Source organism: Lacerta agilis, chromosome 4, assembly GCF_009819535.1.
Source record: "Lacerta agilis isolate rLacAgi1 chromosome 4, rLacAgi1.pri, whole genome shotgun sequence".
NCBI classification, from domain to species: domain Eukaryota; kingdom Metazoa; phylum Chordata; class Lepidosauria; order Squamata; family Lacertidae; genus Lacerta; species Lacerta agilis.
In genome coordinates this window covers 61,946,889-61,966,434 of record NC_046315.1, presented here as the reverse complement: position 1 = coordinate 61,966,434, position 19,546 = coordinate 61,946,889, and the positions used below count along the sequence as shown (strand labels likewise).

Here is a 19,546-nt window from a genome sequence, read left to right as displayed (position 1 = left end):
TTAAGGCTACTTTCCCATGAGGGTTGAATCAGCCTTGGCTCAGATCAGTCTGCAACGCAAATGCAAAAGTTACATAGCCAATGATATACTTTTAATTCACATTCCATGCTAACAGCATTATAAACATATGGCACAAAGAGCAAAGGAGATTTCTCCAGGTAGTTTTATACACAACAGACTCTGCTCAAAGTATGTCACGTCATTAAAAACATTTTTAACCTTTTGAGTATGATTCTTATTTGCCCTCCAGCTAAGTTGCACACATTTTAACACCAGTTACAGGTGGGTAGCCGTGTTGGTCTGCCATAGTTGAAACAAAATAGAAAATTCTTTCCAGTAGCACCTTAGAGACCAACTGCTCATGCACACGAAAGCTCATACCAAGAACAAACTCAGTTGGTCTCTAAGGTGCTACTGGAAAGAATTTTCTATTTTGTTTCGACATTTTAACACCTTTTATTCTGTGCAAGATTTTCTCCTCATTAACAAACCTAGGATGTTAATTGAAATTAATCCTCTTCATTCAAGGATATATGTCCCTTGTTCCCCCACTCCTCTGCCCTGCCAATGGGAATAAAAGTGCTGGCTATCCTCAGCACCCTCTGTGAGTTGAAGGGTGATGGTCTGAACCTGGGAATCTGTTTCTACTCGTGCCACCCCCTTGCATGAGCCTGAATCCTAATGCCACCCTTTGCTCTCCAGAGAGTGATAGAGACAGTGATGGCGGGCAGAATGCCTGAAAAGGGCTATTGAGCAAGAATAATTCCAAATATGTCCCAACAAAATTCTGATTTTCAGTCCCCTTGACACTGAGCAAGAGATTATGTACCAGTGGGTGGGTGCTTGTGTCTGCATGAAAACGAGGAAGTGTCCCTGTTATCACTGAAGAGTAGCATATTAAATGACTATTCTGGAGAGCAGAAATATGAGGCTGACAACATGCTCCAATCTTTTCCCCCTCCTTCACCATCATCACAACTTCTGTTCCTCTTTTGTGTGTGATGCACTTCATGACTGACTCCCAAGACTTAAAGGGATATTTTCCTATAGAAGCCAATTATGTGCATTTTATTCTTCCACTTTCTGTCGGGTCTTGGCACAAACACTGCAATGGTAGCTCAAAAGTGGTTTTGTTTTTTTAAATGCCATTGTACCAAAAGATAAAGACTCCCATTTTATCGTGTTTCTTGATTTACCACTTAAACGGCATTACTTTGGTGCCAGTTTGGTGTAGTGGTTAAGAGCGGCAGACTCGTAATCTGGGGAACCGGGTTCGTGTCTGCACTCCTCCACATGCAGCTGCTGGGTGACCTTGGGCTAGTCACACTTCTCTGAAGTCTCTCAGCCCCACTCACCTCACAGAGTGTTTGTTGTGGGGGAGGAAGGGAAAGGAGAATGTTAGCCGCTTTGAGACTCCTTTGGGTAGTGAAAAGCGGGATATCAAATCCAAACTCTTCTCCTTGTCCTTTGGGTGTTTATGCCATTGTGTGCCTGACATGCTCTGTAGCTCATTATGCTAGCTGGCCGTGGATGCACTTAATCAACAATTCTCATCCTGGCCCAGCTCTGAGTCACCCTGTAGCCTCATAGAAAAGATGCTGAATGTGGAAAACACAATTTTCAAAAAGGGCTTTCCTTTCTCTCACATGAGACACATACCGGCAGATCAGTGTTTTTCAACCACTGTTCCACGGCACACTAGTGTGCCGCGAGATGTTGCCTGGTGTGCCGTGGGAAAATTACTTTTTATATAGTCAATATAGGCACAGAGTTAATTTTTTTAACATTTTCTAATGGTGGTGTGCCTCGTGATTTTTTTCATGAAACAAGTGTGCCTTTGCCCAAAAAGGTTGAAAAACACTGCAGTAGATAACAGGCTGCTCTATCTGTGAAACTATCCTGAATGTTGTGCTCCATAATAAGTGTTCTGTAGAGAAAAGAGGTGGAGGTAACCCGGGACTGAGATTATGTTAATGTAGTGCTAACACAGGTCCTCCTAAAAATGCTAATTTACTGCTGTTTCTTCCAAAACGAAAGCAAAACCCCCACAAAAACCAAAGAAACACCCACCCATTATTTGGTGGCAGATAATCTTTGCGAGAAGCCGATGATTGTGCATTTCTGCTGCCTAGGCACGATAAATGAATTTTATCACTTGATTCCTCCCCAGTCATAAATGTTTCTGAAAATGTTGGTGGAAAGTGAGCAATGCAGGAGGGAGAGACTCGCATGCTATGTAAAAGGCTGACCTACCCACTACTGTGTGCATGCCATACCATTAAAGCAACCCCAAAGATTCCTGTGAGCTGTAGCTTCAATTCCCAACACCCTTAGCAAACTATAGTTCCTAGCCAGGCACAGAAGACAACTGTGCTGTCTTGGAATGGGGACTCAGAGAGTTTCATCAATTTTCCCAGTGTTCATGCTCTGACTGGACTGAAAGGGGGAAATCAGATGTAACAGGGCAGAAGGACCGCTTACGTCGGTGGAAGAGATGGAGACAGGCTGAATTATCACAAAACTGGATTCAAACTAACTGAATCTTAAGATCTCCCTTCACTGCCATCTCATCTTCATATGGGCATCCCTGCCTTTTAACTAAAACGAAAATCTGGGCTGCTGCCATTTTTAAATTCTGTGTCCACGTACAACAGCCATAATGTGCATGCCAGAGTGCATCTAAAATTGTGGCAGTAATTGGAGAGAACTTTGAAGGGGCATACAGTTTTTCCAAAGGTGGGTATGAGATGTTGAAGAAGAAGCAGCAGCAGCTGCCTTGAATCCAGTAGCGGAGGAAGGCTCCGTGGTACAGGGCGGCAAAGGAACGCCCCGGGGGCGGGGCATTTCCGGGAGTGCCGCCGCTGCTTCCGCAGCCCCCTTTTAAGCCTTTTAAGCTTTTGGCTCAAAAGGAGGCCATGGAAGCGTGGAAGCTGCGGTCCGACGGCAGAGTGCGCCTGCGTGAAATGTCGTACAGGCGCACTCCGTCGTCGGGCCGTGCACTGCCGCTCCCAGGGTGACGGAGGTAGCGGCAGCATGTGGGAATGGTGGGAGGGGCTGCCGCTTGTCACCCCCACGTGCTGCCGTTTGCTCCGTTGCACCGTGCGCTGCTGCTCCCGGGGTGACAGAGCGAGCGGTGGCGCGTGGGGGTGACAAGCGGCGGCCCCTCCCGCCACTCCCCACGCACCGCCGGTCACCCCGGGAGCAGCAGCGCTGCATGGATGGGGTGCTCGCTCGGCCATGCGCTGTTGCTCCTGGGGTGACTGAGGGAGCGGCAGCGCATGGGAATGGCAGGAGGGGCTGCCGCTTGTCACCCCCATGCGCTACCGGGGTGACCAGCGGTGCGTGGGGAGTGGTGGGAGGGGCCGCTGCTTGTCACCCCCACCCTCCCCTGTCACCCGGGGCATACCGCCCCCCCCAGCGACGCCCCTGCTTGAATCCCAACTTTGGAGAGAATGTGGGATATAAATACATTAAACAAATCAGTGATAGTCCAGTAGTATCTTTAGGATCACAGGCCCTCCATGTCTGCCCTATGAGTATTCTGGGAGGCTTGCCTGAACAGAGGAATTCATCTGAATGGGATGGAGCAGATAAATAGGGAGCTATGGGTCAAAGAAGTTGCAGAAATCTGAAGCATATGAGTGGTCTGATGGCATGGTGGGTGCTTCTACTTTTTGGAGCCCCTGCTGTCTGTGAAAAGACATAACCATAATTTGTATTATTATTTAATTTATATACTGCTTAATGCTAAAATAGGCTTCCAAGCAGTTGTATGGCATTTCCCGAACAAAATATGGATCTAGGATAACCAGGTGAAACACATTCCTGTTCCCTGGCATGATCTGAAACTAATCGCCAAAACACATTTCGTTATCTCTTTATCTTTTGGTGTTAGATGATTTGTTGCCGTCACCTTCTGCCTTGTTACCTGGCTGCTGCCAATGCTCAGTCAGTTGTACAGGAATGTCAGTTCCATTAATAACCTGAGCACTGCTCAGACAGATTGCAGGAGAACCGGTGAAGGGAAAGGAAATTGTATTTAACCCTGGGCCCAAAGCTGTCATTTTATTTCCAGAGCCCAGCATAACTCCATAAGGCTAACACAATTGCGTGAGAGCAGAACACTTTTGGCCACTCTCATATTTGACATGGAAAAGGAAGAGAGGTGGACAAGGACAATACATGTATCTGCACACGGAAGGAGCTCTTATAGTCAACTGGAATGCAACAATGCACAACAACAGCTAAGCAGCCATTCTCATAATTCTTTAAAGATCTGCATGTGACCTACTGGGGCTGCTGTCAGGACCTGGGCAGCTGCTGAGGTCCAAGCCCCAGGTAGGGTTCACTGGCAATGATGTCTGATCCTCAGCCATGGGCTACTCCAGCACCACACATGTCCACAATACCTGTTAAAGATCTGTCCAACTTTTGATACATTCTGTAAGTTTTGGGGAGCCTCTTAACCTCACGTGGGTCAGTGTTACACATGTGTACAAAAATCTTGCCAGTCTACATAGCAACATTTGATGCATTTGTGCATTTCTTTAAATCACAATGAACAGTGAGGAGGGAATCCAGATAACTGAGATAAAAGCAACAGCTCATTAAACAGGAAATTTAATGGCTGCATTTTGTAACATGAGCTTCCTTCAGCTTTTGGGGGATGAAGCTCTTGCACTAAAATATTGCTCTGGATCAAGAGGAAAATTAATAATTTTTATCCTCAACCTATGACTTAAGAGTTTACAAGATTTCAAACCCAGTCACTTTGCAATGTACTAGTTCAGCTAATGAAATACATGGCATTATTTTATTTTAGTATAAAATATATCTGAGTCCAATAATTGTATTATTCATTCATTTGTTCCCCATCCTGCTTTTTTGCTAGCCAGAGAAAAGATAAAGAAAACACCCCAATACATAAAATGTCTGCACATTTTTTTTAAAAAAAAATAAGAACCAACAATACCAGTGTGATTCTTTCTCTTATACGCTCAGCATATAAAACAAACATCCCAGCTGAGTATAATACAGATGATGACTCAGTACTTAACACCAGGACAGATTTTTCTTTTCTTTTGCCAGCTACGTATTAATATGTTTAATAGCTCCGGCTATTTCTCTCTTAAGACCTTCTATAGCAGGCATTTCCAGATGCAGTATCTTAAAACTTCCACTCACATGGGTGCTATTTAGCTTGAACTCTGCATTCTGTGCAAGATATATTGAACAAGGTTTCCAATCTCCTATCACATTCCTCGCAGTGTTTGGAACAAATAGAGTACCAGCCATATGCATGCAACAGTTTTAGCAGATGGTATTCAGATAGCCTACTTTCCATGAAAAATGAAAACACAGACAGACATGTACATAAAGAGTCAATTCATTGTTGCAATTAAAGGGCCCATTACAGAGCGATGAAAGAGTCTTGCTTTCAAACTAGATTTTATGCTAATTTCCCCAGTGAATTTATTTATTTATTTTAGAATTTAAAAACTGCCCATAAAAAGAGAGACAATTATGTATGCATACATCACATTATATTATTTGTGATTATTGTAAAAAAGTGTTGTCGCAGTAGGTTCAGGTTGTCAATGCATAGTGATCTATATGCGCCCTCTTAAATGGTCATAATAAAATGCAATGTTGTACAGTGAGAGTTGAGATAAATGCCTTTTATAAAATTCTGCTTTGAACATAACTCTTAATTTATTCTAGCGCAGGGATCTTTTTTAGTACAGGAATAGTTTCAACAAGCCTGGATGTGAAAGCATACAATGCCCAGTTGCTGATCCCAGAGAACAAATTTAGATATTACATGTGGGATCTGCATTTGCCCAATGAGATTTTTGTTGCAGTAATTAGTAGGCATGTGGGGCACTTTATTTCTTTTCTTTTTTTAAAGACTGGGGAAGTGGCGATCTATAGGAGAGGGTCTCTAACCCTTTCCCAGTATACATCACAAACAATGCTCATCCTGAACTAACCAATAATTTCTGGGATTTTGTCTTTTATAATTCTGGAATTTTGACATATTTCAGTGAAGGTATGAAATGTTTAAAATAATGGTCAAAAAGAACAATTTCCTCTTAGGGGGCTTCCCATATTCTTTTTCTTGATGAATGATAGAAGTTAAATATTAGCAACACAGTGCAGAAAAGGCTATGCAAAGAAATGAGAAATCCAGGAGAAATTAATACCTTGTTGAAAGTCTTGTGCCTTATCTCTTGTGTCAATAATGAGTTAAGATGCTATTTTATACTACCATGAGTCAGATTAATCTGGGTCAATGACCCACCTAGCTCAGTATTGTCTGCTCCAGGGACAGGGAACATTTTTGGTCAGATGTTTATCCCCCCCCCATGTGGGCTAAGTTTGAGAGGTGAGTGAGACTGGCCACTTGTCAGTCATGTGACCTAATGATAAGTAGGCGGGTCTGCCCACCTGTCAATGTTTGCCGACTGAGGTAGGGGACCCCTGGAATGATGCCAGCTGGGGAGGTGGGCATCGTGTTGGAGAAATGGCTTCAAGGGCCAAATTGGATCCCCTGGCAGGGCAAGAGTAGCTGTTGAATAACCTCAAGAGTAGGCTCCCCACTCCTGGAATACATTGTCTGGCAGCAGCTTTCCTGGTTTCAGGCAAGAATAATTTACCAGCCTGTCATGGAGAGGTCAGGAATTGGATCTGTATACATGATGTTCAGTTTAGCAAATAAATAATATTTTCTATTGGAGACAATTAACTGATTTTTTAAAAATTAAAGTATCAAAATTCAAAGGAAGTTGTGTAGTGTTTTTCCGTGTTGAAATACCAAGTGCTTTGGGGTTTGATCAACATTTGCAGTGAGTGGTGCACTCATAAATCATCCACTATGCTGGACCAGCTAATCGCCATAGATTCTTAAAAAGCAAAAAAGCCTACTGAATAATTAATTCGGTTGCAAAATGGATAGTTTTTGGAAAGGCAGCAGTTCATAAGCTATTCTAAACCATTTTTGTTCCTTGCGCTAGTTTAATAAAAAATGTTAGCTGGCATATTTGTGTGGATGCAACACAAAGGCTGCTTAATTAAGTGATTAAAATGATTACTTCTGAATACATGCAAGACATTTGTGACTTACCTAGCTCATTTAAGCAGCCAACTCAGTGGAAATGTAAATAAGATGTTTCCCTCTTTCCTTCTTGAGCTGAAAATAAGAAGAAAAAACAATGAGAGTCCTCAAATATGTCAGCCGAAAAGTCATTGCACGGCTTCAGCCATTGCCGAACAACAGTAGGTTGATCAAAAATGGATACAGTTGCATTTCTGCTTTCCTCCCCACCATTTACAAATGTTCCTAAGGCTCTCCTGCTCCTCATGGAAAACCAAGTGCAAATATTCTCTTTCATTATCATTTGCTTCATTTCCTATTTTCTTTTTCACAGCATTTGTCTTCCATTGTTTTCTCCTGGCACCAGGGATATTTGCATGACAATGGGATCTTTCTTGCTTAAGAGTTCATCTGTTCCTGCTGCTAATTCCCCACCTGTATTCTTCTGTTTGTGACATCTTAATTATCTTCCTTGCAATTAATTGTGATGTTACAGGTAGAAGTTTTTAATTTCAGGTGGGAAATAAAAACCCAAGGGCTGAGGAACTGTCAAGAACGAGATGATAAAGTTTCTGGAATGTTCTCCCTTCCACCGCCCCATTAGAAGGGGAGGAGGAAAACTATGCCACTTAGCCACACATTATTCAATAAAAATGGAAATGCTCAGAAAAGATGTGCAAGATTTTCCTTCGTCTGAGCTGCTTCCCACATCTCCACATATAGATGGCTAATCACTGAAGTTAGTAGTGGTCAGTGAGATTCCACAGGATCTCCTGTTCATCCTGGCTTATGCTTACTCCCACCCCCTGGCCACCCCTCTTACCCTGCCAATTTTTGGTCCATGAAGCCATTTCCACACCCCCTGCCTCCTTCAGCACCATACTCAGCTCATTATTCATTATTCAGATAATACACTTGGTGTGGTGGAGTTTGGAGCCTTAGGAGAAAGTGCACCTGGCACAACGTGGTTGACATCTTTTCCAACAGTGTGTACACATAATAGCTATGCTACAGGGCCACCCCGCCCATTGGCCTAGGTGAGGCAGTTGCCTCAGGTGGCAGTATGAGACCCCAAGGGAGCATGCCACTCACCTCCTCCTTTGCTTGGCACCTGTGGCCACTGCCTGGGAAGAACAGGGCTGCCACTGCCACTCTCCTCTGGTTTCTTTGTTGCTTCCCACTACTTTCAGTGCACCAGAGCTTTTTCTGAGAATCTCAGAATGGGGCGGCGGCAGGTGTGTCATTTTCTGTTTTGCTTCAAGTGGCAAAATATTTTGGGATGCCCCTGCTAGACTGTAGACCACTCCCATGTTTGGAGCATTTGGTGATGACTTTATTTGCTTGCATGTTACCACCATATTGGACATCAGAAAGTTCTTCCCTTTCAGGTCAGTCACCATAATGGAGGAAGTGTGGTAAGGGTGTCTGCTTTTAAAATTTATGGTTCATCCATTTGATCTCACTGAGTATTTGCTACAAAAGCTCACCTATTACTAGTAGGATGAGTGGAGTATCTGTGGTGCTTGTGACTCCCATTGGGCCTATCGCCAGGGATGATAGGAATTGTCACCCCGAATATCTGGAGAGCCACAAATTACCCACCTTTGACTTTTTAGGAACCTCAATCGTGGTGCATTTTGCTGATATCTCTTGTGCTTGTGGCACATAGTTTTGGCAAGCGTAATGGGATGTTGCTATGTGAAAATGGGATGAAAATGTATCTTCTGAACAATAGATTGCCATAAATTATGCTAAAGTTTATTGATGCAACCAGTGGCTCTATATTCTGAAGCTAATGGCAGCCATATGACCAAATAAGGTCACATCCAGGTAATAATGGAGTGTCCTTCTCATCATGATGTTTGTATTTCTTTCCAAAGGCAAAAGCAGTTTTGGCTAAAGTGGGTTACCCCGAGTTCATAATGAATGATACATATATTTCTGAAGGCATCAAAACAGTAAGTCTTGTTTTTAAATTGTTATCTATTGGCATTTGTTATGATGTTTGCCATATGTAAGTCACAAGCAGAGGAAACAAAATAATTAAAATAGGACAGTGTCCCAGAGAGGCTCTTGATATCAGTTGTTCAAGAGTTTGGGTTTAAAGCCAGAACATATAATTTAAAAAACAACACCTTTCAATCAAAATAGTTCACTTACAACAATACACCTTAGCTAGACGTCTGCAACCAATATTTTTGCTGGTAAATATATACACATTCACCTTGGACACACCCTGATATTCCCTTCCCCACATAACGTTTTGCTTGTCTCTCTCTTTCCCAGCTCATAGTTAAACAGTAGAATTAATGGACAGGTGTCCCTCACATTGTACGTGAGTTCGGTGTCCCTTTCCTTCACCCACACCTTGAAGAATGTGTGGTCAACAGGCCACAAAACCTCTCATTTATGTGTGGAAGTCTCATTCACATGAATTCAAACTCAAAATTCTATGAGCTGGGCCAGGGCCGTCTTAGGGAGATTGGCCGCCGTAGTGCGGCGATCCCTTCGGCGCCACCCGCGTGCCGCCTCTCCGCTCCCTCCCTCCCGCGCTTGCCGCCCCTCGGGAGGGGGGTGGACGAGCGGGGGATGAGGGGCGTGGCACTGGAGCAGCGCGGGGCTCTGTGTGCCCTTCCAGTGCTCCCAGGACGGGAGGCGAGGGCCGGCTCGCAGCCTGCCCAGGACCGGCATAGGCGGCAGCGGCTGCGCCACCAGTGCGCGAGCGCCCGGCCGACAGCCTGCCCGTGGGGGCGGGGGCGGGTTGGCTCGTGGGGCGCCTGGTATGCCGGCGGGCTCGTGGGGCACCCCTAGGGGGCCGGTGCCCTAGCGCGCCGCGCCACTAGCCCCTATGGATGAGACGGCCCTGAGCTGGGCATCCTTTCAGACTGTCTTCATGGGAAAACCCCCATCTTGAAAGTTCTTAGGGAGGAAAGTTAGAAAATGGAAGGTAGGTTCTGCCACACACCATGGGGTTACTCTTTTCCACCCACAACTCTCCTCTTTCCCTTCTTCCTTATGTGTGTGCTCCTTCATAGCAGGGTTTTCCACAACAAAAGATTATATGCAAAGGCTCTTTACACAGTATAGCATATCTATTGGGGCAGTGTTTATTCCTTATAGTCATAATTCCATTACATGGGTGTAGTGAGGATTTATGTTGGTGGGGGAAGTACCTCAGTTAGTTAAGTATTTTTTACTGATTTACTTGATTTAGGGGGACAGTTGCCCCACCCCCGGTCTCCCTGGCTATGCCCATGTTCCATAAGGACCGCCTCTCCCCATATGAACCAACCCAAACCCTGCAGTCATCATTTGAGGCCCTTTTTCGTGTGTCTCCTCTGTGAGAAGTCTGGAGGGTAGCACACAAGAACAGGCCTTTTCTGCAGTGGTTCCCTGCTTGTGAAATGCCCAGGTGTCCAGGAAGGCTTCTCTGGCACCTTCATTACATATCTTTAGGCGCCAGGCAAAAACATTCCTTTTTTCTTCCAGGCCTTTAGCTAATTTAACAATCTATAGCCTTTTTTAAGCTGTGGGGTATTGTTTTTGTTTGTTACTATGTTACGTATTTTTGTGTTTTTATATTGTAAACTGACCTGTGATTCTCAGATAGAAGGGTGGTATAGAAATTTTAATAATAATAATAATAATAATAATAATTGCACTGCACCAAGATAGAAGTTGAATTGGAGACAAGAATCTCAACTTTCCATTTTGAAAAGCAATTTCAAGCACAAGAACAGGCATCAAGGCATTTGGGTATGACTACCTGGATTTTTTTGGTGGGGAGGGGGGTTCCGAGGGCAAAGTTTTTGTGTTCAGCACCGGTTCTTGTCTCTTTCCTCCAGAAGCTGGAAAAATTGCAAGAAGCAATTTTCAGAACATTCAGCCAGTCACGGGCTCTGTTGTGTATGTGTGTGCACAGAGTATAGACACCTCCGGGAATTACTTTGCATTACCTAGCTAGCGTCTTAAAATAAGCCTGCTGTGTGTTTGATTTTTAAAAAACCCTCAAACCAACAGACTGCAATGGTGTTTGATTGGGATTTGATTCCAAATTGAAATTTTGTTCTCAAAGGAGTTATTATTTCAGGATATATTGTCCAAGACATAAATGGCTTGTACACTGACACATCGAGCTCCCACAGGACGTAAAGGGATATTAACTTTCTGAGTGCTGCATTTCTGCTCTTAAAATGTATGCCTTTAGCTATAGCACAGTTTCCCTTGCTTTGCACATTTCTTGAGTTCTGCTTAATCTCCCACATTATTTACATGAGTCTGTTGTTAAGCATCACATCTCTCGAGGATAAAGTGTTTTTAATTGAAATGGAGGACGATGAGTAAGTACTCCAAGCCTTATTTAATCCATAAAGGGAAGTCTTAACCATGTCTCTAGTTATGTTTATTTTGCAATATATGCAGTGTCTGTCTTTGAGACAAAACAGTGATCATTGTCAGCTGTGTCGTTGGAACAAATTAATGGAAGTTGCAACCCATTTTCTGAGTCATAATCCTACTGCAAAATTGCTGTGTATTTCAGTAAGCTAAAAATATGTAGCCCTACAATACACCACACAGTGTCTTCACTGAGGCCATAGTTCTGCCTGTGATGGTTAAAGCAAGCTGGGAAATGATAATAAGTCACTCCTTTTATTGCTTTATGTTCACATCCTATCAAATCATTGTAGTGTGAAACTTCATAGTTACAGATATTTAAAGCCAGACAAGCCAACAGCTACAACAAATCTTTTCTAGGCAATAACTCTACAGTTGGGAATGATGAAAGTACTGGCAGATCTATTTATTTTCAAGTTGCTTGGTCAACCAAAAATAGAAGTAATTTGGAATAAGTGTGTGTGTGTGGGGGGGGAACAATAATAAAATTATTTATTAAATAAACATATCAGTAGCATTTATATTTCACAAACTGTGATATTCAACTAGGCTTAACTCGGAGTATACCCATTGAAATTAATGGACTTATTCCTATATCCATGTATTTCAGTTGGTCTACGTTAGTTGAATACCACTGCAATACGTCAGATCATTTCTTTTCTAGTATGTGTTTTTAGTTGCATGGCATATGGTGGTTCTGATGCATGGCACTGGCACTGTGCGGTTGTATAATGGTGTGGCAAAAATAACTGGGGTGCAGCAGAGAACTAGCTGCTTTTGGCAGGGCCATTCTTCACTGGGGGTAATTATATTTACAAGAAGGCAAAAGGGCTTAGCTAGTGGTAGGACACATGCATTGGATACACACAGTGTCCCAGATTCCAAGTAGGGCTTGAAAAGAAACTCTGTTTGAAACTCTGTTGAGTCTATGCAACAATACTGGACTAAATGGACCAATGGTTTTCTGTTGAAACTGAGTTAATGATTAGTAAGACAGGTTGGGAGATAGATCAGAGAATGTGAGAAGGAGGGTAGAGAGAGCTTAAGGTGCAGCAGACAGACTGATGGTGGAACTTCAAGGAGATCACTTGCTGAGTGGGTGGCGATGAACTCGTCACTTACAATATGTCAGGAGGTTTAATGCTATCACTTGCGGACTGAATCAGAACAATGGATTTTTATCACACCAAATGTGTTAATTGGCTTCTCAATACCACAATGTCTGTGTTGTCAACAGTTATTGTTGTTTTCTTTTTGTGTGTGAATGGCCACTGTTAAAAATGTTACTGCCATGGCTGTACTTTTCTGCATTTTCTTTCCTTCTGACCTCACCATTTACACACACACACACCACAATACAGGATGTTGTTGTTTAGTTGTGTCCGACTCTTCGTGACCCCATGGACCAGAGCACGCCAGGCACTTTTGTCTTCCACTGCCTCCCGCAGTTTGGTCAAACTCATTTTAGTAGCTTCGAGAACACTGTCCAACCATCTCGTCCTCTGTCGTCCCCTTCTCCTTGTGCCCTCCATCTTTCCCAACATCAGGGTCTTTTCCAGGGAGTCTTCTCTTCTCATGAGGTGGCTAAAGTATTGGAGCCTCAGCTTCAGGATCTGTCCTTCCAGTGAGCACTCAGGGCATATTTAGCCCACAAATCTTTTGTCATAATATTAGTATTAAGCTGCCACAAGACTGGTTGCTTTTGCTTCAGGAGACTAACATGTGTACCCTTTTGGAAACTAATATTAAGTCTGCCGTTAAGTGCATTCCTTCAAAACAGTAGAAATATAATTTACAAATTCCTTAACTTTACCACGTAAAGGACAGGGTGGAAATAATTTTTCACAAACATTTTCCAAATACATTTTTAACTTGACATTTAAGAAATATGAAGTCAGTCTTACATCTCAAAGGTTAAGCAGCTTTTGTTACATGCACCAGAATAAAAGGTTTTGTGGAAGCTGATGATTTTTTTTTAAATGCACTCTTTGGTATTTTGAAAGTTGCACTAAGCTGCTGATACTTTTCAAACAAGCCACAAGCAGTAATTAGACATTAACGACTTACGATCTGTAGCAGCAGAGTCTGAGTTTGAACTGGAGGTCCTGTCGTTCTATCTGATTACTAGTTATCTGAGTCACCTACACACTGTCAGCAGTCATATTTTGTTACTCCCCGATGTCGTAAAATATTTATTGGCCCTTGAAGGGTGTAATTTGAAAATTAATAAATATAAATGGTGCTGCTTTGTGAGTATTAAAACTCCAGGGGGAGATCAGCTTTAAAAAATAAATCTTTATTTATTTTGCTTGCAAACATCTCAAGTTTAAATGCATGCTTTTAGCTTTGCTTGAGTCGGACACGACTAAACAACAACAACCCTTGTTAGAATGATTAACTCTTTGCTCTTGCATGCCCCAGGGTGGGGTGTGATAGTTCAGTTTGCTCTCACCTGCCTCATTTATACCTTACTTAGCACCAACAGGTAGATGGCTAGCAGTGGCTGAAATGCACATACTATTTTAGGGTGTAATCCTAAAGCCAGTGGAAAGCTGGCTGGTGGGCTATTGGATGTGGAGAAATTGCTGCACTACCACTGACCAGGGAGGTCCACCAGCATGACAGTACTCAGCTCACTGCCTCCATTTCTAGTATGTCAGCAGGAAACTTGGCAGGCATAGATATCCTGATGGAAGGGGACATGTGAAGGGTTTCTGAGGATCCACTTAATCCCCCCTCCATCCCCCCTCCATTCTACTCCAAAGAAGTTCTGAACAACACCAACATCAATCTTTCCTTCCCTACAGGAGGGGGGAAAGGCAGAGAAAAAGACCCTGCCCTTGCGCCAACTACACTGAGCTGGCAGGGTTCCTGAAGTGTCAGAAACTTCACTACAGATTCTCCCCCCTGCTTCATAGGATTGCTTTGCTATATATCTAGATACAAGAATAACTGTAGAATAACTATTTTAAAAGTATATCAGTTGCTGAATAGTAGGCAAAAATGTTTTGCGGACTGTGGGATTTCTTGGGAAATGTCAGCATTTTTGCAATTCCTGGCAGTCTTCTAAATATTCAGCAGTTTCCCGACATTCAGATGTCAACAAGTTCCATTGAGTTCAGTGGGGCTTACGTCCAGGTAAGTGGATTAGGGGTTTCAGCCATGACATGTAAAAATAAAATTCTGTAAAGCAATTCCCATTCCTTCAATTCTATAAAGCAATTCCCATTCCTTCAACAGTTGCTGTTTATGGATTTCATAGAAATGGTGCAGCTCTATGGGAATGATACGTTAACATAAAAAAAAAATCTGTGAAGAAAAGCTCAAATGAATTCTTGCTCAGTATATGAACATTTCAATTCAGAGCATAGGGTCTTTGAGAATGCTTTGCTTTGCAAACATTAAAGTTATTCTTTCTTTTCCTCCTTGAATCTATTGGTTATACTTGCATAACCCTTGCATTCTATTCCCAGATGAAGTTTTTAGAAACGGACTATTTTGGCAACGTGCTTCAGACCCGCAAGCAGGCAGCGCAGTCCGATTTCTACTGGCTGAGAAAAGAGGTTCCAAAAACAGAGTGAGTAGAAAAGAAATGCATTAGCAAAAACTAGACCCGGTGCTTCATCACATAATTGACATGCGGGGAGCATAAACACTCAGGGCACCATCCAGCCAAAGTTAAGCACCTTTAAGCCTCATTGATTTCAATGGTGGAGTTACGCAGGTGCTTAAATCACACATAATGAAATCAATGAGAATTAAAAGTGCTTAGCTTTGGTTGGTTTGGAACTTAATGTGTGTGTTGTCTTTTCTTTCCAAACCCCCCCCCCCCCAATAATTGAATTGTAATGGGATAGGATTTCTGCTAGCAGTTGTGGCAATTTTGGTGCATTAGATTTTTCTACAAATAAGAGGAAGTGTTGCTGTTGCTGACTTAAGTCACCTGCTAACCACAGGAATGGTATATATACTTAGCACATAACCTGAGGTCACTTAAAATGTTTTGTTCCAAGTTAATTTGATGCTGTACTTCAATAGAAATTGAGTTTTCTCCATATGAAATACTGATTTGGCTTAGTCCTGGTTATCAAACTTATTCTCCTAAAATGTGTTTTCAAATGTTCATCTGGCTTTGGCCAGACTGCAAAGGAATGTACTTTTGCCTATGAGGAGGAGAGAGCAGTGTGGATGAGCAGCAGGAGTTGGATATGCATCTGCCTTTTGCCAATAATTGGCACACCTCACAGACTCTGCAAGGCGCTGTTGTCACTCCCTGCTTGCCAAAGAACTAACTTCAGTGTTTGATTCCTTGCCAGTTGCACTTGTTGTGCTTTTTGTGATCTATGTTTTGCTTTAAGTAGTATCGTGGCCCCATAAAGTCTACTAAAAGCTGTCTGATGTAGGAAAGTGGGACTTGCAAACGAATGTTGCCATGTGCTCCCACTCAGGGTTCCAGCCAGCCAACCAGCCAGCCATGATCTCTTCTAGGATACTCCATTGTATTCTCATCCCCACTAGTCTCCTGCTGCCCCACCCAACAAATAGCCAGCATTTCATGCCCACTGAGCATGCTCAGTCTTCATTGAGCTGCACTCCTGCCCCCTCCTCAAGCCTGCTGATGCCACCTTCTTGTGAATGAACAGTGCTGTTTTCACTACATAAGGACAGGCACTAAGAGATTGAGTTTGCTATTATATAGGATTCTAGAGCCTGCTTCCAATGCAATGACATGGATTTTCCCTACTGGGTGAAAAAAAATAGCTGATGCCTATGAAAACAGGGTATGCGGCAGATCTCTGCCTGCACGGACATGTCTAATAGTACCAGTCCTATGTGATGAATTCAGGTATCTTTTTTGGCCCTTCAACCATTGATCAACATTGGTAATATTTGGTAAGGAAAATGGGGTGGTGTTTCATAGCAAGCATGAGGAAAGGAGGTCTATGGACTGGAGCCCTTGCGTCTGTGACACTATTTGTGATACAGTACGATTCAGAAGCATTAGCAGTGGCTGCAGCAATATAGTAATTGTGATGGAGGAATACATTGATACGGTAATAGAGAACCCTGAAGGGATCATTCTGAGACTATCCTGTGCCATACCTGTAGATCAGCAAAACACATTATATTTATCTCACCATGGGTTTCCAGAGTAGCGAAAAACATTTGCTCCTTTATGAAGGAGATAAACACCCTTGATCCTTCATTCTTGTGGAAGTGGCTATTAGCTGCACTAATATACCCTGAAGAGATTCTTAGTATGATGGAAAATGTCACTGAAGGTGAAATTAATTGGCAGATAATCCCTGAAATATACAAGTTTAGGGCTGTCCCCTGTGAATCATACCCCATTTCTGGCATACTTTGAAATGAAGGGGATTATTCCCTGACTCAGCATGAGGTAGAATGTGATTGAGCTTATCTCAAAAAAGAAAAGGGGGGAAAAGGCTTACTCCTTCAAGGACTGCTTAATGTCACCCCTTCTCCACTTGATCTTCATATTTATGTGGTTTAACTCTTTTTCTACATGTGTGGTTCTCAAAATGCTGTACCAATAGAAAACGAGGAGTCCATTGATATGCTGTGCGTGTCACGTGAGCATAGGCAACTCCCATCTCTCAGCTCTGACATCATTATCTTCTATGGGCCGGCCCTTGAGCCCCTATGAAAAAGAGACTGTTTGAGTTTCAAGTGGCCAATTAATGCAACGGAAGCAAATGAGTCTAAATTGGGACTCACCAACCTTTTTAGTTCGGGGGCAGGCAACACCCCACTCTGGTCATTTCTTCCTGTCCAGATCGTCTCAACCCCCACTAAGAAACAGAAAGAATGCACAGAAAGAATGCACATACACTTAGTTTTCCTGGGTAAAAGTTGGATCCAGTAGAATTTATCTGAGCCTTGAAAAGCACATAGAATAAATGGGAGAGTGTTCTTCCAACTTCCACCTTCAAAATGTACTTTTCAAGTGAGAGAAGGGTGACTTCCCTTACCACCTCATTACTGAAGAGGCTGTGACTGGGAAGACTTACAAGGATTTGTGGGCACCAGTGGAAGACCTCACAGACCCACCACATTAATGACATAGACTAAATATTCATGACTGCAGAACAGGTTCCACCATATGTTATCACCTGCGGAAGGCCTGAAGGATTGGAACAGTGAAAGTAGGACAGGCCATATGTTTTGAAAATATATTACTACAAATGTCTTTTACTTCTGACTTTTAAGTACAGTCGTACCTTGGCTCCCGAATGCCTTGGGAGTCAAACATTCCGGCTCCCGAACGATCAAAAGCTGGAAGTGAGTGTTCTGGTTTTCGAACGTTCTTTTGGAAGCCGAACGTCCGACGGGGCTTCCGCAGCTTCCAATTGGCTGCAGGAGCTTCAATTTGGAAGTCAAACATTTTGGAAGTCAAATAGACTTCTGGAACGGATTCTGTTTTACTTCCAAGGCACGACTGTATATAGGTGAGTTCTATGTATTGCAGTTATATGCCATGAATAAACTACTTGCTGATCAGCTACAGCTGCATTTTGGAGCTACCATGGGGGGGGGGGACTGCTATCTCCCTCCCCTTGTAAGTAAACATGTCCTCATTGCTTCCTTTCGTGCTTCCTTCTGATGGGGTTCTTTGTCAGCTGTCTTTTGCCCCAAACAACACTGTAGGCTTAGGCTGCATCCTAGCCTCACTTACCCAGGAGTAAGAACCACCAAATTCAATAGGACTTACTTCTGAGAAGGAGACATGGTTAGGATTGCTATGCGTTTGCACACTGGGCCCTAGTGTGTGACGAAACGGGTGTAACAATGAAGCAGCATATTTTAGGGACTAATATATGGATGGGGGGGGAGCTATGTATAGAAAACCACCTGTACTTGTTTGTTGAATATGTTCTGCAATCTGTAATTTTGGATTTAATGCAAGCAAATTTCTCTTCATAAAATATTTTCAAGACCAAGCCTGGAATCCTGCAGTAAAATTCTGAAAAGATATCAGTTTAATTAGAGCTGTACAAATAAGTCTCTTCACATAAGCTGCTTGCCCTGTATTAAGCTAGAAATTTAACATAATTTGTTAGCAACCTATATTTAAAAATCTGTCCATGCAAAATTATTCTGGGATGTGTTCCAACTCTAATTATAGGGAAGCAAGCATGAAAAGTCAGAATCTGGCTCCATTTGTTGAATATGTCAAGAATATGCCAAATCACCTACACTAAGGTTGCAATCCCATATCGGCTTACCTGGGGTGCCACTGAACTCAGTGCGACTTACTTATGAGTAGAGATGCCTAGGATTGTATTGTTAGTCACTAAAAAGATGCTAGGTGGTATTCAACTAAGTTTTACTCAGCACAAACCTACTGAAATCAATGTACCGGAATATTGGACTGGGGGTTAGACTGGATGACCATCAAGGTCTCTTCAAACTCTACAATTCTATGATTAATTCTAACATTCTAAAATGACCTAAACGCAGTTATACATAAACACATTCTTCCACCCAATGATCTCAGGGTTGCCAGGAACAGCAGTATTCTTCTACTACCAAATGCTGGGTCAACAGAAATGTTTTCAAATTGCTCCTGAAACTTAAATCATGATGAAGACAGGTGCACCTCACTCAGGAGTGTACTCCACAACCAGGAAGCCACCACTGAGAAAGCCCTGTGGTGGGTCAGTGCCAACTGGGCAGCCCCCAGTGGCAGCACCACCACCACCAACGCCTCCTCTGCCAGCTGTGGGGTCCAAGAGGGTTCATATAGCCAGGCAGAAGCAGGTGAGGAGGGCACAGAGTAGGAACACTGAGGGCAGGTGACCTAGGAAGGAGGGATGGCATGAGGAATACCCTGAGAACTGGGAAAGAGAGCATTGCAGGGTCACATTCAGCTTCCAGGACTGAAGTCCCTTGTCCCTTACCTACACCAGTTTCAACATCTGTTTACAATATACACACAAATTTCTAAGCTACCTAGTTTGTTGCATGCACAGGCGGGGAGATTGGAATGGAATCGGGTAGCACATTCATGCAGTGAAATACAGGCATCAGTTCATC

General features: G+C 43.0%; 1 protein-coding gene across 1 annotated transcript in view; it reads left to right on the top strand.

Annotated features, from left to right (window-relative positions):
• PHEX (phosphate regulating endopeptidase homolog X-linked) overlaps positions 1-19,546 on the top strand; it is a 91,227-nt gene that overhangs the window by 49,414 nt on the left and 22,267 nt on the right. The window contains 2 exon segments of the mRNA XM_033147261.1: positions 8,974-9,051; positions 14,962-15,065. Coding sequence (XP_033003152.1) covers positions 8,974-9,051; positions 14,962-15,065 — 182 coding nt within the window.